This window comes from Tursiops truncatus, chromosome 2, assembly GCF_011762595.2.
Source record: "Tursiops truncatus isolate mTurTru1 chromosome 2, mTurTru1.mat.Y, whole genome shotgun sequence".
Lineage (NCBI taxonomy): Eukaryota > Metazoa > Chordata > Mammalia > Artiodactyla > Delphinidae > Tursiops > Tursiops truncatus.
Window position 1 is genome coordinate 119,095,201 of NC_047035.1, and position 21,445 is coordinate 119,116,645.

The window sequence follows — 21,445 nt, forward strand, 5'->3', positions numbered from 1 at the left end:
CACGCTTGGGGTCCGTTCCCCTCCTCCCAGGCTCCCGCCCCGTCCCCGCCGGGTGGGTTGCGGGGCGCGGCGCCTTGAGGCCGGGCGGCGGGTCCGGCGGCCGTCGGAAGCTGCCCGCCGAGGGGCTGACGAGGGCCGCGGGCGCGGGGCTCCGGCGGCCGCTGATGGGAGGCGGCCTCCGGGAGAGCAAGCGACGGCGCCGCAGCCACCATGGGGAACAAGCAGACCATCTTCACCGAAGAGCAGCTGGACAACTACCAGGTGAGCCCGCCGCCCGGCCCCCGAAGCGGCGCCCCTCGGCTCCTCCCTTCTTTTTCCCGTCGCTTGCCGAGGCCTCCCGACAGCCGTTTCCCCGGGTTCAAACCTTGCTTCTGCTTTCAGCTCGACGCTTGACCTTGGGCTGGTGACTTCTCCGAGCCTCAGTTTACCTACCCGAGGAATGAGAGCGCTTTCCACTTAAAAGATTCTCGCAGGCGTCCCTCTTTCCAGCTTCCCCCCTCCTCTCTCTCTCATTCAGACTTCTTGCTCTTGGCCCCAGGCTGGACCCGAACCCTTCCCCGACTACTCCTCCCATCGCCCACCTTGGCGCAGAGATGGAGTCCTTAAAAGTAGGCTGGAGGGAGGACCCTCCCACCTCCACTACCCCCGAAAACCTGGGAAGCAGCCCAGGAGAGTGAGTCTTTGTAAAGTAGAAATTAGCTGTTAGCTGGGTAGGGAGTGAAGTGCATCAGCACCCCAATGCCATTGTAGGTTGGGGTCTCTCCGTATGGCCCCAGTATGGAAATAATTGGAGCAAGAAGGCAAGCGAGGTACCAGTCTTACATGGTCACCTCTCCAAGCTCCCTAAGTCCCCCAGCAGCCACCCCCTTAGACCCTCCTGAGTTCCTCTGCCTCCAGAGCCCGGGAGTTGTCCAGATCAGATCCCAACGCCCTCCCACTCATGTACAAACTTTTCTGTGGTTGCAGGATGGAGGAGCCCAGCTTCCTGGCTTGCCCAGAGCCCTGGCCAGCCTGCCCAGGCCCCTTCCCTGCCCTGAGCACTGCAGCTGCCCCAGAACTATCCGCGTTCCCTTGACACGCCGGGCTCTTTCCTCCCTCTCTTTGCCCGTGCTCGGGGATGCCGCTCCCGGGTCTCCAAATGATTTCACTTACCCTCCCAGGCCCAACTCTGATGCTTCATTCCTGACTCTGCCAGGCAGAGGGGGCTGGACTGTGTTGTGGCCTGTGTGGAGTGTGGTTGGGGGAGATGAACACCAGCAGGGTCTCCACAGCTGCCTGTTGCCTTCGTGAATATTTATTTTGGCATCGAGCTTGAAGTGTGGGTCCTCTGATGTGGGCACAAGTGAAATAAAGGCCCTTTTCCTCCTGGAAGTGCTGGTTGTCAATAACACTGCTTTCTCAGGGCCTCACGTGGAGGCGCCTTCTGTGTACCCAGCGCTATAATGGGAGGCTCTCTATGCATCAACTCATTTGATCATCACAGGGAGGTGGGTTATTTAGCCCCATTTTACAGTAGAGTAAACAAAGGCTGAGGAAGCCTTCGGTACCCTGCACAGTGAAGGTTCACACAAGAATTTGAATTGTGAATCCAAGACTCACTCCCTTCGTTGCGGCTGGGGGCTGTGTGCGCTCTATGTCCTCAAGGCCCTCACTGTCTGCAGAGACGGCCCCTCACCTCCAGTGCGAGGCAGGCGGTGAGTGTGCTCTAGGGGAGGGCACTAGGGGACAGTGGGAGACCTGGAGGGAAGGAGGTCTTTGCTTCGACTGGTAGGTTCAGAAATAATGCAGCGCTTGCAGACCCTTGAAAGGTCAGTAGGATTTTGCCCATCAGAGCCCCGAAGGAGGCATTCCAGGCAGAGGGGACAGCTTGGGTAAAGACTTGGAGGTGGGTACAGGCAGGCAGGTAGACCATGCTCAGAAGAGTAGCCTCGTGGGCATGGGGAGCCTGGGTTCCCACTCAGTCCAGCCTGGCGTTGAGTTACCGTTCGGAGCCAGGCCCAGTGCTGGGTTCTGATCCTTTGCCAGAGGCTGGGCCTGGTGGGAGAAACGAGAGCTGTGAAACCTGAGAGCCCCACGTCTCCCTCCCTGAGACTCTCCAGCTGGCCAGGGCCAGCGAAGGCCAAGCTGGGGGTGACCTCGAGTAACAGCCACCCCCTCCCCCAACTGATCTCCAGGGTTTCCTGCCCTCTTCCCCAGTCCCCAGGTGCCAGTGATTCCCAAAGTTCAGGTTTCTTCCCAGACCAATTCTCTGCCTTCCAGATCCAGCCCCTAGAGCCCTCAAACAACCAAGAGCTCATCGCCTTCCCCAGGACCCTCCACTGCTCTTTGCTCTACTATGGCCTATGTTTTCAGTCAAGGACAGGTCCTGTAACTCTCATCCTCTTTGGGGGCTCACCTGGGGATCCCATCCTCGATCTCCATAGCCAGGGCCCTGGGTGAGGCCTCTCAGTGTCCTGTAACTGAAAATGTAACTGCTGCCTCCCCACCCCACCCGTTTCTGCACCCTCCAGCCACCCGCGTGCTGCTACCACAGTCTCTCAGTTTCTCACTCCATCCCCTTCTCACTCCTTCCCATTTTCTTTCGACAGACACAATGTGCATCACCAATGTAAAACAATTTTTTCTTTAAAAAGAATCTCTGGACCAAGAGTTGCATCGTATGTGTATTAACTAATCCCCCACTGCGGTGGGAGACCCTAGGGAGTTGTCCATATATAGGTCATGAACACCTTGGAGCAGAAGTACAGGGTCAAAGATGTGAAGGATCTTTCTAAAACATGGGTGTGACCCTCTCCTCTCCCTGGAATTCCACAGTGTCTTGGGATAATAGCCTGAGCGGGGTGCAGAGCAGACCTCACCCTGGCCTGGTCTGAGCTCAGCCAGCCTCCAGCCTCATTTTTAGTCCCTCCCCTGGCACCCCAAGTTCCAGGCACACTGAAGGGCTTCTAGCCAAGCATGGCCTCACCTCTGGCCTTGTTCTCCTGGCGCCCTCCGCTCACTTCTTCATCAGCGCCGTCTGGCCTATCTTTCTGTCCATGGCAGGCCTCACCTCTTTTGGACAGGCTCCCTGATGCCCTCCCCCAATCCTTCTTTTGGCCACAGAATGGTTTATACCCAGTCATCACTGTCTGTTTCCCCTCCATCCCTCTTCCTGTGTGTCCCCTGCTCAGGCACAGAAGAGGCAGTGGAGAATGTTGTCTGAATGAATGAATACTTGTTAAAGCACAGCTCTAAGGAGGGGAAAGAACTCCAGGGGTTCTGAAGTCCTGGGTTCAAGTCATGGCTGGGCCATAGATGCTGTAGGCCTCTTCTGGGTCTCAGTGTCCCCACCTCTAAAATGGGAATGATCACTAGCCCTGCTGTGCTCATGTCACAGGGTTCTTGCAGGGATCAGCTGACCTGTGTGATGGTCCGCTGGGCGGTGCTGAGGCTTGAGCTGGCAGAGCTGGATGCAGAGTCCACTCCAGCTGGGACTGGCTATGGCTCGGCTCAGGACCACTGGCACAGGCAGACCAGGCATGTGGGAGATGGGGGGCAGGGAGGCTACCTGGACAAAGTACCCTTGAGTTGAGCTTTGGAGCATGGAAAGGATTTGGACAAGCTGGACAAGGTGGGGAAGGCACTCCAGGTGGGAGAACAGGATGAATATAAGCTTAGAGGAGGAACTGTAGCCTTAACTGGCATAACATCGGAGCTTCTATTATAAAAGCCCAGCCTGCCCTGTCTTCTGCTGCCAGAGTCGTGAGGGCCCATCTCTCCTGGGCTAGGTCCCCTCCCTCCCTCCCACCCCTCATAACCCTAACTTGAGCTGGGACTCTTCCCTGAAGACCTATCCCTGTGAACTCTCAGGGGCCAAGCAGTGACCGGACATTTGTTCTCAGTGGAGTAAAGGGAAGAGTTCCTGCAGACCTATGGCTGTAGCTCCCTGGGCAGCTGAGTAGACGGAGGCGGGCAGGGTTTTTGTTTGGTGTCTTCAGGGTGGGAACAGACACAGAGCTGCGGGCTCTGAAGGGATGCCTTTGGGACATGGGGTACTGGGTGGAGCTGTTGCACAAAACGGGGTAAGCTGTGGCCTATAGGCTTCCTGCATCTTATCTCATTTGCTCCTCTCACTGCCCCTTTCCAAGAGGCAGTATCCCCATCTTACGGATGCAGAAACTGAGGTTCCAACAGGAGACTGAACTTGCCTAAGGGTCCAAAGCAAGACGAGAATTTGCATCTGACTACTAAACCTTTTCCTCTGCCACGCTGCCAGGCTACTCAGAGCCCTGAGAAGCTTTTTTTTGTTTTGTTTTGTTTGTTTGTTTTCTGTCTTTATTTTTGCGTTACGCGGGCCTCTCACCTTGTGGCCTCTCCCGTTGCGGAGCACAGACTCCGGACACGCAGGCTCAGCGACCATGGCTCACGGGCCCAGCCGCTCCGCGGCATGTGGGATCCTCCCGGACCGGGGCACGAACGCGTATCCCCTGCATCGGCAGGCGGACTCTCAACCACTGCGCCACCAGGGAAGCCCCCCTGAGAAGCTTTTAAGGCATCTGCCATGTTCCTCCCCTATGAGCTGCCTCCCTGGGATGAGTTCCAGGGAAGTAAGTCAGCAGAAGAACAAGCAAAACATCAGTCGACGAGGTTCATGGTAGCTTTATTGGTAATGTTGAACACCTAGAAATGGCTGTGGCTAAATGTTCAGAAAGATGAGAAAGTTTAGGTTAAGCAGGGCCAATGCCTGCAGTGAGATATTCCCCAGCCAGTGAAATAATGTCAACTGCTGTGGAAGGTTTATATGGAAAAGTCTGGCCATTCATTCCACCAGTCTCTATTGAGCATGCACCATGTACCAGATGTGGGAATACACGGTGGAAGCAGGACGTGGAGTGGTTGCTGTACGACGGTGCTGAGTGGACTGTGGCTCTGTTTCCACTCAGTGGGCAGTGGTCAAGAAGCACATAGGGGGCTTCCCTGGTGGCGCAGTGGTTAAGAATCTGCCTGCCAATGCAGGGGACACGGGTTCAAGCCCTGGCCCAGGAAGATCCCACATGCTACGGAGCAACGAAGCCCGTGCGCCACAACTACTGAGCCTGTGCTCTAGAGCTCGTGTCCCACAACTAGTGAGTCCATGTGCCACAACTACTGAAGCCCATGCACCTAGAGTCCGTGCTTCGCAACAAGAGAAGCCACTGCAGTGAGAAGCCCGCGCACCACAACAAAGAGTAGCCCCCACTTGCCGCAACCAGAGAAAGCCCATGCGCAGCAACGAAGACCCAATGCAGCCAAAAATAAAATTAATTAATTAATTTTAAAAAAAAGAAGCCCATAGGCCTGAGTTCCAGCCCAGCCCAGATCTGCGTGTGCAGTTTAGGGCAAGCTGTTCAACTTTGTTGAACCTCGGTTTTCCCATCTATAAAATGGGGAGGTAATGCCTGCCCCACCCGTGCCCCCTGTCCCCGCCCATAGGCTAGTGATGAGGATTAAACAAAATTGGATATTCAGAGCCCCCACGGACTAGCCCATGGTAATTATGGACTGGTTGTGGTGTGGTTCTCAGGCTGGGCTGCACAGTGCAATCACCTGATGGCTCTGAAAACTGCTGATGCCTGGATCCACCCTCAGGGATTCTGATGTAATTGATCTGGGGTCCATTGGTGGTGATGGGAGGGGACACAGGGAGTTTAAACAGCTCCCCAGGTGATTCTGCTCTAGAGCAGAGGCCCTCACACTTCAGCAAGCATTAGCATCTCTAGAAGGACTTTTTAAAATGCAGATTGCTGGGCCTCATCCCCAGAGTTTCTGATTGTACTTCTGGAGAGAAGCCTGAGAATCTAAAGTTCCACTAAGTCCCCAGGTGATGGTGATGCTGCTGGTCCAGGAACCACACCTTGAGGACCATTGATGTGGACAGATGTAAGTAGTTGTGATAAGGGACTGGAGTCATGTGAGAAGCTTTCACATTTAATGCCAATAAAACCCTCAGGTCAGGACCCAGATACTTCCTTTCCAACCCAGGGGATAGGAGAGAGGAGAGAAGAGAGGGGAGGGGGAAGAGGATAGGCCAGGGGGAAAGAGAGCAGAAGCCAGGACCTCTCCCCATCCCGTTATGCCGACACCCCCACCATGCTGGTTGGAAGCGCTCTGGCCCTTCTCACTGGCAGCTTCAGGCTGTAGAACCAGCTGTGGGACTGAGGTCTGTGCCTGGAAGGCCCAGCTGGGCGGCCTTTGCTGCCTGCTCCAGGTTTGTGGGGTCTGCTGAGAAATCAGCCCACACGGTCTTCAGCCTGTCTGAGTCTTAGGCCTGTGGGGCATGGAGTTCTTTGCCCATTCTGGGTGGGGAGGGGGCACTGCTTCCCCAGCCTGAGCCTCTCCTGGCCCCTACAGAGGAGCTATCACCGAAAGCAAAGTCTAGCCCCCCAGGAGAAGCCCCTATGTTTCCAAGAAGGGCCAGACTATGCGGGTCCTTAGTCTAACTCCCGCCGAGCAGCAGGTGGCTCAGGACAGACTTGTGGGGCTAACTGGGGCCTGGAAATTGCCACCAACTCTCCCCTCTTTGGCTCTCCTTCAGGTGCCCACTGGAAACCCTAGATATGCATCCTGTGGGCCTGCTTTCTTGGGTCCTCCTCAATGTGCAGTGCAATTGCCCCGGCGCCAGGGGCTCCAGGTCTCATCCAGTGTGAGCCGGGCTGTCTGCAAGCCTGTACCGTGGCCATTAGTCCCTCGTCGGAGCCAGCTCTGGTCAGCATACCGCCCCAGGAGGCCCCACCAGCTCTGGGCTCCCTCACGCTTCAACAACAGGCCAAGGTGGAGGGGCCAAATGGCAGGGGAGAAGCACAAAAGCCCTTTACGGTTGGGCATTTTATGAAGTGCTGGGTCCTTTTCACCCCCATACTTCCCACAAGGCCTGGCATAGTAGCATCATCACCAGGCAGGCGGAGCTGTGGACAGAGGCGTGACTGTAGGAGGTGGGTTATCCAGACCAAGGCAGAATCCCCAAGATGAGTTTATAATCTGGGTGAACTCAGGATCCGAGTGCTGCCCCAGCCCTGAGTCATGCCTACCTGGGGGTCCCCAGCAGCCTCCACCCTGGCCTCTGTGCAGATGCTGCCGGTTCCTTCCTGCCCACCTTCCTCCTCCCCCTCTCCTCCTCGGCCCCTTCTTTCCCCACACCCCAGCCTCTTCACTGCCTTCTCTAACCTCATCTATTCCTGTGGCTTCAGATACCAGTTAGATGCTTCACCCTGCCCCATCCCCAGTCTGTGTGCCTGGAACTCTCAGCCTCTGACCGCGGGGCTTCTGCCTGCGACCACTCAGGACACACCACCCATGACGCCACGAGGCACCATTCTTAGGGCCTGCAGCATGGACCGTGCCCCCTGCCGCTGGGCAATGCGGTGACCCTTTCCGTCCTCACTCCTGTCTTGTCTCCCAAGTTGTCTCCCACCCACTTCCCCCGGGTGTCCCACAGGGTATCTCCTGGCCCCTCGAATCAATCGCATCCACCTCTGACCTCTCCATCTGCCTCCCAAATGCCCTCCCCTACGCATGCCTCCCAGCCCCCCACGCCACACACTCACTTCCCTGGCTCAGGTCAAAAGCTTCAGAAGGCAGCTTCTGGACCCACTAGACTGCTCCCCGCAATGGGCTGGGGCAGGGAGGGGTGGTAGTGACTCTGCTGCCCCCAGTCCAGGGCTGGCTGTTCCTGTGTGGCTCTGAGGGAGGAAGGACAACCAACTAAATGTGTGTTTTCCTTCCACAGGACTGCACCTTCTTCAATAAGAAGGACATCCTCAAGTAAGTGTGGCTCTTATTCGACCCTCTGGAGCTGGGGCAGGGGCAGGGGTGGGGCCGGGGACCCTGGGGGCCGAGGCAGGGGGGTGGGGGGGTGCTGCACCAGCTGAGGACTAGCTTTTCCACCCCCATCGGCAGCCGAGCGCAGGCTGCTGTGGGAACTCGAGACGTCCCACCCCCCGGCTCACATCCTTCTGCCAAGAATCGAACGTCTGCTTACTGCATGCCAGGCTCCGTGGTGGGCGGTTTCAGGAACATTCTCATTTAATCCTCACTGTGCCCTTGTAACAGGAGAATCCTTTTATCCTCACTTTACAGGTGGGGCTTAGCAACTTGGCCAAAGTCACCCAGCCAGGGACTGAAGACCTGGCCTCTGACTCCAGGGTCCTCGTTATTTCATTGCACCCTGGGACCTGTCAGACTAAGGGGGGGACCCTGTCTGTTAGACTAGGGATCCCTAAGAGCCTTCTGGCTCTGATGTCCTGCCACTCCTGGGAGGTCCTAAAGGCAGGGGCATGGCAGGCAATGCCACCACCGCCCCTGAGCTGTCCACCAGGGGTCTCTTCCCTTTCTTTGGGGGTGGGGTGGGCCTAGACAGGAGAAATGAAGGGGGTTGGCAGACTCAGAGCCCCAGGACCAGATGGTGGGTAGGACTCACAGAATGCCAGGAAACCTGGCCCCACAGGCCTTGCCAGGCCCCCCTCTCTGGGCTATCAGGTGGCACTAAAAGCCAGCAAGGTCTCAGGATCACTTTCCCTGGAGGTCGATAGGCAGGCTGGGGCTAGAGCCTGTTACACTTCCCAAGGCAGCTGTGGTCTGTCACTGCCATGACCAGTCTGCTCAGATGGTGTCCCTCGGTCCTTCCTTTCTGCCCAGGCTGCTTTTCCAGCCTGTCCCCTGGGTGGGCAGGGATGCCCACTCCTACCACCTTGGAGAAGCAGGGTGGGGGGCAAAGCCCCCAGGCCTTGGCATCAGCAGACCTGGGCTCTACTTCCCAGCTCTGACCTTGGACAAGCTTTGAGCCTCGCTGAGCCTCTGTTTCTTTTATAAAACGGGGATAATGATACCTCCCCCGTTGCCGAGAGGCAGGAACGCCAGAGTGTGGTGTTTGATAAATTGCATTTGGTCTGTAGCTTGAGTGAGGTGTGGGGTGCGCTTCCCATTTGGACAGATGGTCCTCAGAACTGTAATAACACAGCGGTCACCCTGGCATTCCCGTGGCACCTCTTACCTTTCAGAGTTCTTGGCCCAAATCCTCGTTTAAGCCTCACCACATTTGTCCTCTGTAACGGGGAGCTCCCGCCATCCTGACTTCCCACCTTTGTAGACGCCGGGCCCAGACTGTTTGTCCTGGGAGGCCCACTACCACTTCTGTTCTGGCAGCAAAAGCTTGTCCCCAGCCTTGGCACTGGCTGCCCCACTGCCTTTCTCATCTTCTCGCTGCATTCCTGCATGTCCTTCAAGACCCACTCCAGAGTCATCTACTCTGTGAGCCCCCAACTCCCTGTCCCCCAGCTCTCACACAGCCTCTTTTGCAGCCTTTTTGGGGGGCTCTGTGGGCTCATGGCTCAGGTGCCCAGCTCCCCCCAGACTTGTAGTCAGGCAGGACACAGGCTCCCCATGCCTGGCACTGGGCACAGCACCAGTAAGCGCTTGAAGAGTGTGTGGGTGAAGGATGGGTAGGGTTGGCCAAGGGGAGAACATTGCAGGCTAGGAGCAGCGGGGTCAAGGGCACAGACCTGCTTCACCCTGCCCCATCCCCAGTTGCCCGTGGGGGAGGAGAGTGGTTCAAAGGCCAGGCCAGGAATTGGATTCAACCTGAGGGGCCTTTGAGGGTGACCCTGGTCTCTTGGCAAATGATCAGCCCCGGGCAGGTGGGTGGTCTGAGCAGGGGTAGGGGGTCTCCTGGCTCCCCACAGCCCTGGCCTGCCCAGCTCTTCATCTTTCAATGCCGGCCTCTGTAGTTCAACCCAGGCCCGGAGTCCACAAAGCGGGGAAAGGACCTCTTCTGGCAGCTGGACACGCTTTCTGAGTCCCCCGCTGCCTGCTCTGGTTCCTTCAGGCCCCACCTCTGTGTTAGCACTCACTGGGGACCAGACCGGGGCTTTTTCTGCAGAGTGGTCATGTGGGGAGGGGGAGGGGGTAAAGCCCCACTGGGAGCAGGGGCCCTGGGATCTGGTCCCCACTGTGTAGCGCCTGCCATGTGTCAGTTGCCACGTCTGCAGCACGGATGACAGTGCCCCCTGGGGCTGTTTTTCCACAGACTCCAATGGCTGGGAGGGCAGGGGTGACAGTGTTGTTCAGCACAGGCTGCTTGGAGTTTTGTTGCCCACCCGTCCACCCTCAGGAAGGGTCGTGAGGCCAGGCAGCGTGCGGGATTACATGTCCCTGGGGGACCAGGCGTGGCCTCGGTGGCTCGATTCCAGTTTCAGCCCCCTCGATTTTCTCCAACCTTCTCTCTGGGCCCCAGCAAGAGCCAGTGTGACTGATCACCCCTGCCAGGCGAGCCCTCTCCACGCTGTTCACATCTCAGGTCCAGGCGGGACGACCGAGGCCCTGAGCCCAGAGAGGGCCAGGAGCGAGGACCCGGCCGGCAACACAGAGCAGGTCAATGGCAGAGCCAGGCCCGAGGCCCAGGGCCCTCCTCCCAGGGGCCTTCCAGCGCTGTTACCCCACCCCCACCCGGATGGTTTTCTGGGTGGGCTGCACCCTGAGAACTGACCAGATGGTGAGGAGGAAACGTGAGCAGCAGGTTCTTCTTTGCAGCTTGGGGCCCAGCTCTCTGGTAGCCTTGGGTCAATGATACTGAGTCACAGATACCCGTCTGGGCAGTTTTCCCCTCCCCTCCCCTCCCCTCCCCCGCTCCCCTCCTTCCTCTGTACTCACATACACACACACAAACCCGGGTGGATCCAGTTGCTCCCCAGGGCACAGCTCTTCCAGCCTGACGCTGAGCCTGAGTGGGCAGCCCCCCATTCAGCCACCTTCTTTGCTGTAGGTAACTCCCCTGCCCCCAGTTAGCCTATGCTCCTAAGCACAGAGAGGCCCAGCTAGCACCCCGGGGTGTTTGCCTATTTGTTACTTTATTATGTATTTTATTTTCTCAACCATTTAAAAACTCTGTATAATCTATTTTAATTACTTTTAATTTTTTTTTCACCTGTGATACATGATGACTGTAGAAAAATTAGAAAAATAAAGCCAGTCAAAAGAGAACAAAAATTGTCTGTAATCCTGCCACCCAGAAATAATGGCTATTAAGCTTTCGGTATTTTTAACCTCTGGGTAAATAATGTTTAAATATTTTCCCTTTGTGTGTGTTTATCGGAAATTTGGATCAGGTTGTTCTGTAATATGCTTTAAATTGCTTTTCCTTAGGCAACTTATAAAAATAGATAAGATAAAAAGAAGATCTCACCACCTTTTCGTTTGGTTGGACATTTAGATTTTCAGCTTTTCACCATTATAATTAGCACTGCAGTGCACATCCTTGGGATACCATGACCTATAGCCCACATGTCTGGGATTATTTCCTTAGGATACATTTCTAACAGAGATTTCTGGACCAAAAGCCACGGACATTTTTAAGGCTTTTGATTTTTATTGCTAGATTGCCCTCCAGCAGCCATGCATGAGTCTCCATTTCCCTGCTTCCTCAATCACACTGGCTGTTACATATCTTTTGTCTTCTGTCCCCAAATCATTTATTGACTTTCCCAAGGGTCTCAAACTCAGCTGTCTGTGGGGGCCAACATGCATTGCAAATAAATGAAGCCGTGTAACCCGACGGGAATGTTTTAGGACAAGGATCTGCAGAAATTGCTGTTCCTGAGCCCCAACTGGTTGTGGCCTTGGGGAAATCCAGGTTTTTCATGTAAAATTGTTTAATTTGTAAATGTTGGCAGCTAAGTTTTAAATCATTATTTTACATGAAAGCTAGACATGAATGTGGACCACCAACCAGTCTGTGACTTCCAGAAGAATCCATCTTCTCCCCACTGATTTCAAATGCTGTTTGTCTTGGACTAATTCTCATTTATATTTGGGTCTGCCTCTTCTACACCAATGTCTATTCCATATGGTTTTACTTATAATAGCTTTAAACTATGTTTTAACATCTGACGGGACAAACATCTCCCCGGTGACTCTTTTTTCAGGGTTTTTCCCCAACTCTCCAATGTTTATTCTTCCAAACAAAATTTTGAATCAGGTTGGCAAGATCTCAAATAAATCTTTTGCAGATTTCAATTAAGAGTGTATTCATTTTACAGGAAAATGAAGAGAAGGTTGCCATCATTACAGTAGTAAGCCTTTCCAATCAGGAAAGTTATCTAACTCCCTAAATATTTTACATCCTTTGGTAAAGCTTCATGGTTTTCTTTGTGCACATTTCATATTTATTTTATACTTAGTTGTTTGGGGGTTTTTGGAGCGGGATTTTGTATTGTGAATTAGATCTTCTATTATATAATATTTTTGAATAGGTGAATGCTGGTAGAAAAACTATTGTGTAGAAGAGCTACTGAGCTCTTTCTCATTCAAATATATATATATTTTTTTACTAACTTTTTTTTTTTTGGCTGTGCTGTGCAGCATGTTGTATCCTAGTTCCCCAACCAGGGATCGAACCTGTGCCCCCTGCAGTGGAAGCACAGAGTCCAAACCACTGGACTGCCAGGGAAGTCCTCATTCAAATAGTTTTTAAACTGATTATTTTTGGTTTTCCAGCAAATAATAATTTGCATCCTCCTTTCCAATATTTAGATATACTCTTTTATTTTTCTGACTAATTACATTGACTGGCACTCACAGGGGAAATGTTATATAATGATGGTGACGGTAGGAATCTCACTTTTATGGGAATGTCTGTAGTACTTTTATCATTTAAGTATAATGTTAGGTGTTGATTTCAGGTAGAGAGCATCCTTTTGTTTATGTTTGAATAAGGATTTTAAGTTTTTTGTTGAAAAAATTAATATATACCTTAAAAATACTTTTTATTTTTATTAATAAATACTCTAAAAACTCAGTTCAGAAGTAGGTAAAGTAATAAGTGAAAGTTGGCCTTCTCTTATCACTCCTCTCCACTCCTGCCTCACAGAGACCATCAGTGTAAACACGTGGTGTACACTTTTCAGATGTTTTTCTGTGTACATACAACCATATGGTCATAAGTGCAGCTATCAAGTTGATCAAAATATTTTTTGCTGCCTATTAATGTGATTTATAGTCACAGATTCCCAAACATTGATCCACCCATGCATTCCTGGAGTAAATCCTACTTGATCCCAATGATTTACTCTTTAAAATGCTGTTGGACCTGATTTACTAATATGTTATTTTATAAGATTTTTGCATCTGTATGTGTAAGTACCATTGGTCCTTTGGATGCTACCTACTAGGTTCTGGTAGCAGGGTTCTTATTAACTTCCTAAAATAAACTGGGAGGCTTTCACTTTTTTGCCCCATGCTCTGGAACAGTTCAAGTAGCATAGGTATTGTTTCTGCCCCTGGAACTTATGATAGGACTAATATGTACACCTTCGTGAATTCAGTAGTGCCCTTTAAGGGAGGAGGGGTACAGGAATGCAGTTCTGTGACAGTTTTTGGAGTTTTTCCCAAAGTGATTCATCTTTCCAAATTCTCCTTGAGTTTTCCTTAAAAAACAAATTCCAATATCACTATAGGCATAGAGTCAGAACACATCTCTGTCCCAGGGCAGAAGCTGGCCTTCGTACCCCAGAAGACACCTGTTCAATTCCACTAATACCCACAGGCCTTCTCCCAAATCCTCGTCCCTTGCAGGGAGGCCCTGACATGGCAGGCAAAACGCTAATAGCTACCAGTTGAGGCCAGGTGGTTTTAAATACTAACGCCATCCTTTTTAATCCTCACAAGTGTGAGGAGGGTAGGACAATCCGCATTTAACTGATAGGGAAATCTGTTCTCCAGTGGGTTAACCCACTTGCCCAAGGCCACGCAGCTAGTGAGAGGTGTAGGCAGGGCTCCAACCTCAGTCTGACTCACGTCCCTGCTGCAGCCACCCCACAAAACTTTGAAGGTGTAAGCCAACCCTCAAACACCCCAACATCACATCCCAAATGTCAAGGTCAAGGGGGAAACGTAACCGTTGCAAATACTATGGTCCTGGCAAAAGCGCAGGAAACCAGATGCATAAAGTGTGATATATAGTCCAGGTTCCATGTTTGGGGACAATATAAAAAAAGGGCAAATTTTTCCTCAATGCCGAAAGTAAGAGCAAAGAAAGCCCTCGGATGCCCCCTCGTGGAGGGTCCCAGCTTGATCCTGTCACTCTGTTATCCGTTGCCCCCCCTTTGACCCAAAGGACAGGGTTTGGGTTTTCCCCTCCAGGTCTGTGTTTCCAAGCCTTGGACCTTCCTTGTGATTTCAGGCCCTTTTATAGGAGCATGTGAGTGGCCAAGTGTGCTCATGGCATTTGCTTTGCGTTTACTGTACAGGTGCTCTGAACCAGGTGCTGATGTGCTGGCCTGGGTGGCCTGACTTACAGGGAGGGCCTGGACCTGCCGCTGTTGGCTCTGGAAGCTGGGGCAGACGCTTAACCCCTTAGCCTCAGCTTCCTCACCGGAAAAACAGGGGTGGGGGTGCTAATAGCTGCCTCTCGGGGTGATTAGGGATTAAATTGAGTAAAGCAGTGCACACGGGGTTAACCCAAAGCCCAGCACAGAGTGAGCATTTGCTAAACAGTGGCTGACATTTTGTGTGTGAGCTGGGCAAGCAGTGACCTGCTCCACTGGAGAGGGCTGGGCAGCAGGGTGACAAGAGTTGGGTGGACCCTGATGGGGGATTAGGTGGCTATGCTGAAGGGCCTACTGAGGATGGGCCTAGGAGCATGTCACTGGGCCAGGCCACTTAGAAGAAGACCAGGGTTGATCCAGCTTTGGGGGTAGCAGGGAAGGTGGGCCCCGGAGATATGGGATCACCCGTCCATCCAGGCCCCAGCAGCCCTGGGCCTCACCACAGCCCCCCGTCAATACCCCTGACACCTGTCCCCCTGTCTGGCAGCACTTCCTGGACACAATTTCATCTGAACCTAATTTGTACCTGCCTGGGGTTAGGAGGGGAGGGCTGTTCTTCGGGATATCAGGGACCTGGACAACAGGACACAGGGCCGCAGAGGAATAATGGAGGAGGGGCTTCCAACTGAGACAGGGTCAGGATGTCTCACACCCTGGAGGGTCCACGCAGCATGTAGGTGGGCTTGTGTCCCAGGGCCCCCCGAGCAAGGTGGGAGGGTGAGAGGGAGCTGGGGACCTGACGCATCAGCGAGGAGGGCCAGGCCCAGGGCAGTGGGCTCCATCCCGACCACCCCCAGCTGGAGAGAGGTTGTGGATGGCCGTTCTCAGGGGCTTCACAGGATGTGAGGGCTTCCGGAAGCTCTTCCAGAGACCCAACCCTCAGGGCCTAGCCTGGGGGCAGGGGTAGCAAACTGGGCCAGGACTTCAGCGAGGTCAGTGGTGGGGAGCGGCAGGGGCGGCATGGGGAGGAGGGGTTAAGAGCCTCTGCTCTGGATTTCCGGTTTCGGGTTCCAGCCGTGGTCCCTGAGACTTCCTAGTTGTGTGGTGTTAGACAAGTCACTCTTTTAACCTCTTCAGGCCTCAGTTTGCTGAACTGTAAGAGGTGACATGCCTGGCGCATAGAAGACTCTTAAGAGAGTCCAAAGAGGAAAAAAATAAGATCAGATGGGCAAGCCCTTGCGGGTGGGGGGATGGGCAGTGGCAGCAGTGGCCGTGGTGTTGGTGGTCATGGGAATGGCCAGGACGCAATCTAGTCATCAGCATAGGGGTCTGGGCAGAACTTGCCTCCCTTACAAATCCCCCATCCTGTGGGCAGAGCAGATGGTCTCCCCAGGCCCCTGGCCAAAGTGGGTCTCCAGCGTGAGGGGCCAGGGTGCAGGCAGGGTGGCGCTGAGCCTCTGAGGGACCGGGGACTGCATCCCCTCCAGCACTCTTTCTCTGCTTCCCTCGCAGGCTCCACGCGCGCTTCTATGAGCTGGCTCCCAACATCGTCCCGATGGACTACAGGAAGAGCCCCATCGTCCATGTGCCCATGAGCGTCATCATCCAGATGCCGGAGCTCCGGGTACGTGAGAGGCTGCTGCTCGGCAGAGCCGGGGGGATCAGCTAGAGAAGGCCGGGCAGGGGGGCTGGGAGTGCGGGGAATATGCCCCTCTGGATGGGCAGGGCAGCAGGGGCACCCAGACCTGAGTTGAACCCCAGCTGTGCCTCAGTTTCCTCATCTGCACCCTGTGGATAAATGAGCTACGTGTGTCAGTAAATGAGCTTACTCGGTAAGGGTGCCGTGATTGGTGCTGCCCTATAGTCTGCAGGGCTGTGGACCTGTGCTCACCTGCTTGCCCCTGTGTTCAGTGGCCCGTCTGCTGTCCTTGGCAGATCTTGTTTGTATCTTCTTTTTAAGGTAATTTTTTTAGCCTCGTCCTCGCATGGCTGTTGTCTCTCACAGCACGGTCATGCACAGCATCTCCTCTCAGACTTCAACGTGCCCAGGAGTCACCTAGGGATCTTGTCAAAATGCCGATTCAGGTTCAATAGGTCTGGGATCCAAGATCCTGTTTTTCTAGCAGGCTCCCAGGTGAGGCTGATGCTGCTAGCCCTCAAACCATATATATCCTTTGACATAAGAGTTTCATTTCCCGAGTTCCTTACACACAAAATACACTCCAACGGTAAGAAAGCATTTGGGTTTTTAGGGCACATTGCCGTGGGTCTTTGCAAAGAGCCCCTTGCCAGACCTCAGGTGTGTGACTCTGGCGTCAGGGTGTCCACTTGGGGTCCACGTGGCATCCACTTGGGGCCTGTATCCTGGTCATGACCTCAGTCCTGGGGGACAGTGAGCCAGAGGCTCAGCCCTGACAAGCGTCCAGCCTGGCCTTAGAGGGGGGCTTGATTCCAGGTTCAGAGGATCACTAGAGGGTGTGAAGCACTTCGGCAGGAACCATGGGATCGTCTCTCAGCCCCCTGTGCTGGCCTGGGCTGGGCACAGAATGGAGTGGTCCAGTGCTGGCCCAGCTGGGGTGGAGGGCTCCAGGAGAGGTGGGCCCTGAGTGAGTTGGGATCAGAGGAAGGAGTCATTGGTATAATTCCCCACCTACCTGTGGGCTGGTCCCGGCCCAGTTCTCCCACCTCTGGGGCCCCACTTCTGCCCCCTGTGATCTTGGTCTGAGCTGAGAGCTGCCCAGGCCCTGGGCTCTTGTAATAGGGAAGAACCTTTTGTATTCTATTACAAATGAATCACTAAAGGAATGTTTCCTCTAAGCTTAAATTATACATAATGGCCCATCTCTGGGAACCCTACCTCCCAGGTAATGAGCGTTAAGCTAAAATACCTCTGTTTAGCTCACAGGAAACATCCTGACCAGACCCACCTGTGAATGACTACAGGGAGGAAGAAATTAACACCTCCCCTCCAGAGGCTGATGGGAAACAGGAAGTGTTTGACTTTACTCCCTCCCCTTTTAGTATAAAAGAAGCCTGAATTCTAACTCAGGCAAGGTGGTTCTTTGGGGGCAGGAGCCCACCATCTTCTCGGTTAGCTGGCTTTCCAAATAACATCACTATTCCTTGCCCAAACAACTCGTTTCTCTACGTTTTGGCCTCTCGTGTGGTGAGCAGTATGAACGTGGACTCAGTAACATTGTCTTCCCTTGCATGTCAAGGCAGGAGCCTCCATGAACTTCCTGGGCAATGGGACTAATCCCTGCTCCTGCCTCAGAAGAGGTGATGCCTCCAGTGGGCACACCTTGGTTCTGCTGAGCCCTCCGTGCTGATCTGAACAATATAACAAGACATGATGCTTGCAGAGCTCTCACTGGTGCCAGGCTTCGTACCAACACCTTACATACTTTAACTTATTCAACCATCTCCCAACCCAATTAAGTAGGTGCAATTATTATCCCCATTTTACAGATGGGGAAACTGAGGCCCAGGGGGATTTAGGTCACTCGTTCAAGGTCACATAGGCCATAGCTGTTGGGCTCTGGGTTCCTCCCAGTGAACCTTCATCTATGGTGACTGCTGTGGTTTTCTTCAGGAGAATCCCTTCAAGGAAAGGATTGTGGAGTCTTTTTCTGAGGATGGTGACGGGAACCTCACCTTCAACGACTTTGTCGACATGTTTTCTGTGCTCTGTGAGTCGGCTCCCCGCGACCTCAAGGCAAACTACGCCTTCAAGATCTACGGTAACGAGGGCCTGGAGGAGGGGCTGTGATGCTGCGTGAGGGTGGTGGCATTCCATAGGCCATCTAGTTACTGCTGGTTCCCGCCGTGGGGACGCTGGGGACACCAAGAACACTCTGAAGAGTGCGTGTCCAGCACAGTGGCCAGTGGGCACAACTAGTGCATAAGGGACATCTGCAGGGTCCTGAGAGCAGAGGAGGGAGGGACCCACTCCACCTAGGGCGGGTGGTTAGCGTGAGGAGAATTCACACGTGGTGACATTTCAGCATGGCCTCGGAGGACAAGAGGAGATTTGTCAACAGGAGAATGGGGGTGGGCATACCTTCTAGAGGGAGCACCACAAAGCACAGGGCGTGGTGAGAAGGTGGGGAGACGAATGTGGTGAGATGAGAGCGGTGTGATTCTGGAGAGGTCACTGGGGCTGGGCTGTGAGGAGCCAGCCAAGGAGTTTGGGGGCCACTGCAGGGTTTCAGGTGAGGCCAGGAAGCCCTGTGTTCTAAAGATCACTCGGCATCCTGGAGGAGCTAGAGTGGCAGACGCCAGGGTTCTGGAGAGGAGGCCTCTGCTAGGTGGTGAGGCTGGGCTGAGAGGTAGGCTCCTAGGTACCCCCTCCCACCTCTGTAATTGCTGCCAGGGGTAGGGTGGCCTCATTTCACCCCAGCCCAGCCCAGGACCCACTGTCCCACTGGCCACCAGAGGGCGCCGAGTACCTGCGAAGCTTTTGGTTTCTCCTGTGGTGATAGGAGAGAACTTCACGCTGCAGAGCTCGTAAGCTCTGAGCCTGACAGCAGCTGGGACTGGTGTCAAACCCTCAGACAGTGCTCGGATGGAAACTTTGAGGCCCAGGGAAGGTCTGTCCTGGACCAGAGGAGCCACAGACAAACCTCCTGTGCCCAGGATCTTTCATCAGCCAGGGGATCCCAAGGCAGTGGGGCCCATTGGGCTGTTTTTTCATTTTGTAGTTGTCACGTTTATTTCAGGGGACTTTGGTCTACATATATCTCTGCACCCACATTGTGTTTGCACGTCAGAGGCATGGTACCCTCCTTGTCTACCCTTAACAAACTACGCCCACAAGGTTCAAGTAAAAATCTTCTCGAATTCCAACCATCATCCCCCTAATGTTGGACCCCATGGCATTGCTTCTGGGAAGGCTGTAGTCTGCCAGAGAGGGGAAGTGCAGGGCACACAGCCAAGCAGGTGTGGGGACAAGTGAAGGGAGAACCAGGGCTCCCCTACCACCCTGGACTGGCGGGTGGAATGGAGAAAGGCAACTGGGACCTGGAGTTTGGTGCTGGGGGGAACTGGGGCCTGACCTCTAGCAAGGATCACCCACTTCCTTGACCTTAGTTTCCCTGAAGAATGAATGGAGTCTGCTGGACAGATAAATGGGAAGGGCGCTCCAGACAGAAGAAGTAGCACTTGCAGAGATCTGATAGTTGGGTTGAAAGGCAGTCAGAAGGGTGTTCGAGTTCCCTGTGATGAGCCTGTGTGTGGCTCGGCCCTCTGAACATCTTGCTGAGCTGTGGACAGTGGTAGTGCCTTTTGCCGAGCAGAATCAAACCCTGTTCCCTGTTCTTTGTGCACAAAAGGCAACCACAGGGCCTCTCTCTGGGGGGGGCTTCTGAGTCTTCTGACCTCCATGTCTGGCTTGGGACCAGAGGCAACGTGGTGCAGTTTAGAAAACACGGGTCTTAGCGTCGAACAGGCCCCGGTCAGCATCCCAGCTTCCCCTCCAACAGCCATCTGAATCAACAGACCTTGATTCAGTCACTCGGCCTTGCCAGGCCTTGGTTCCCTTAGCTTTAGAGGGAACACAGGGTCCACCATGGGACGAGGCCAGGAGAGCCGTTTAGCCTGGGCCCAGAGTTCCCAGGAGGCCTCAGATCTGGACGTTCGAAGTGTCTCAGGCCGAGGCTGGGCTCGCCGTCATGGTGGGGGTTGGTGCAGATTGTGAATGTGGATTTGTTGAATGTGGTGTCAAGAGGTGCCTCGTGAGTGAGACCCCCTGGTCCCTGTTGGCTGAGGGCAAGGATCCAGTGTCCCCAGAGTGTGCACAGAGGGGCCAGGGAGGTATCTGGTGTGACCAGCTCAGAGGAGAGTGGCCTGAGCGTCCCTGACCCCACCCCACAGACTTCAACACCGACAACTTCATCTGCAAGGAGGACCTGGAGCTGACGCTGGCCCGGCTCACCAAGTCGGAGCTGGATGAGGACGAGGTGGTGCTCGTGTGCGACAAGGTCATTGAGGAGGCCGATCTGGACGGCGACGGCAAGCTGGGCTTCTCTGACTTCGAGGACATGATCGCCAAGGCCCCCGACTTCCTAAGGTGCCCTCCCAAGGGGCTGGCATGGGCAGGGCAGGCCTGAATGGGGGCCGCAGCCAGGAGACCCCTTGGGGCTGAGGCAGTGTCACTGCTCCCGAGAGCAGTGGTCCCGGCAGGCTCTGTGTGGGCCGGGAGGCAGGTCACGTTCCAGGCCGAGCTGCCCTCAGTGTGTGACTGGGAAGTCCTCTGTCCCCAGCAGGGCCAGTCTCTGGTGAAGGATAGAGACTGGGGGCCCTTTGGTTATGTCGGGGGTTGGATGCCCTGGGCACAGCTGGTCCTCCAGGCCTTCCTTGCCTCTGCACCCTCCTGGAGGAACTGTCCAGGGTTGGGTGCAGGGCCTGGTTGGCTTTCTGCTGAGGACCTTTACCCACCCAGTCCAGAGCCTCTCAGCCCCTCTTGCTCTTTCTCTTTCCAGCACTTTCCACGTCCGGATCTGAGGACAGTGCCGAGGTTACAGGGGCCAGAAGCCGACCACCCAGCTCTGCTGCCTACATGAGTGTGACCTCCAGGCTCCTCAGGAGAGGAGCTGTGGCCTATGGGGTTTACACCCACGCACATTTCCTTGGCCCTTTCAGCAAAAAATCCTTAACCAGGGAAGGGGGGATGTGAAGGGCAGGGCCTTTCCCAGTCCCCCTGTGGTCCCTCTACAGGTCTTCCTTCTATCCCCCCAACCTTCCCCACACCCTGATCCTCTCCCCATCAGAAATGGCCCTACTGGGAGGGGAAGACAGAACCCCTAATAGGGCAGGGGTGCTGACTTGTCCAAGTGCTGGGCAGGCACCCTGGTGGCCCAGGGCAAAGTGAAAAAAAAAAGGACAAGGTTTAACGAGCTATGCAATCTTTCTCCAAAACCCACAGCTGGGCTACACCCGACCCCGCCTGTTCCTTCTCCCCTGACCCTTCCCAATGTGAAGCTGTGTGAACAGTGGGTCCAAGGGCTCTGTCCCTGTCTCTGTCCAGGACCTGAACATCACCCCATCTGCCTTCCCCAGTGATGTGGAATCCTCACTGGTGTGTGCTGTCCACAGATTTGTGAACTCCTCGTACAGTAAAACACTTTCATGTCCCCGTGTCCTCTGTGTCTGCCAAGGTTAGGAAATATTCACTG

At 54.4% G+C, this 21,445-nt stretch overlaps 1 protein-coding gene across 4 annotated transcripts; it reads left to right on the forward strand.

Annotated features, from left to right (window-relative positions):
- Window positions 1-47: 47 nt before the first annotated feature.
- CIB2 (calcium and integrin binding family member 2) lies at window positions 48-21,403 on the forward strand. Of its 4 annotated transcripts, XM_073801323.1 has the most exons (6): window positions 6,567-6,723; window positions 7,745-7,779; window positions 15,786-15,897; window positions 17,866-18,013; window positions 20,145-20,340; window positions 20,753-21,403. In XM_073801323.1, exons 1-6 carry the CDS (start codon window positions 6,613-6,615, stop codon window positions 20,772-20,774), a joined length of 624 nt encoding a protein of 207 aa, XP_073657424.1. In that variant the 5' UTR covers window positions 6,567-6,612; the 3' UTR covers window positions 20,775-21,403. The 4 variants fall into 4 exon arrangements, with proteins under 4 accessions (XP_073657426.1, XP_033707939.1, XP_073657423.1 ...); XM_033852048.2 differs by lacking the exon at window positions 6,567-6,723 and adding an exon at window positions 50-261 and having other exon boundaries at window positions 20,145-21,403; XM_073801322.1 differs by having other exon boundaries at window positions 6,556-6,723; window positions 20,145-21,403.
- The last annotated feature ends 42 nt before the right edge of the window (window positions 21,404-21,445 follow it).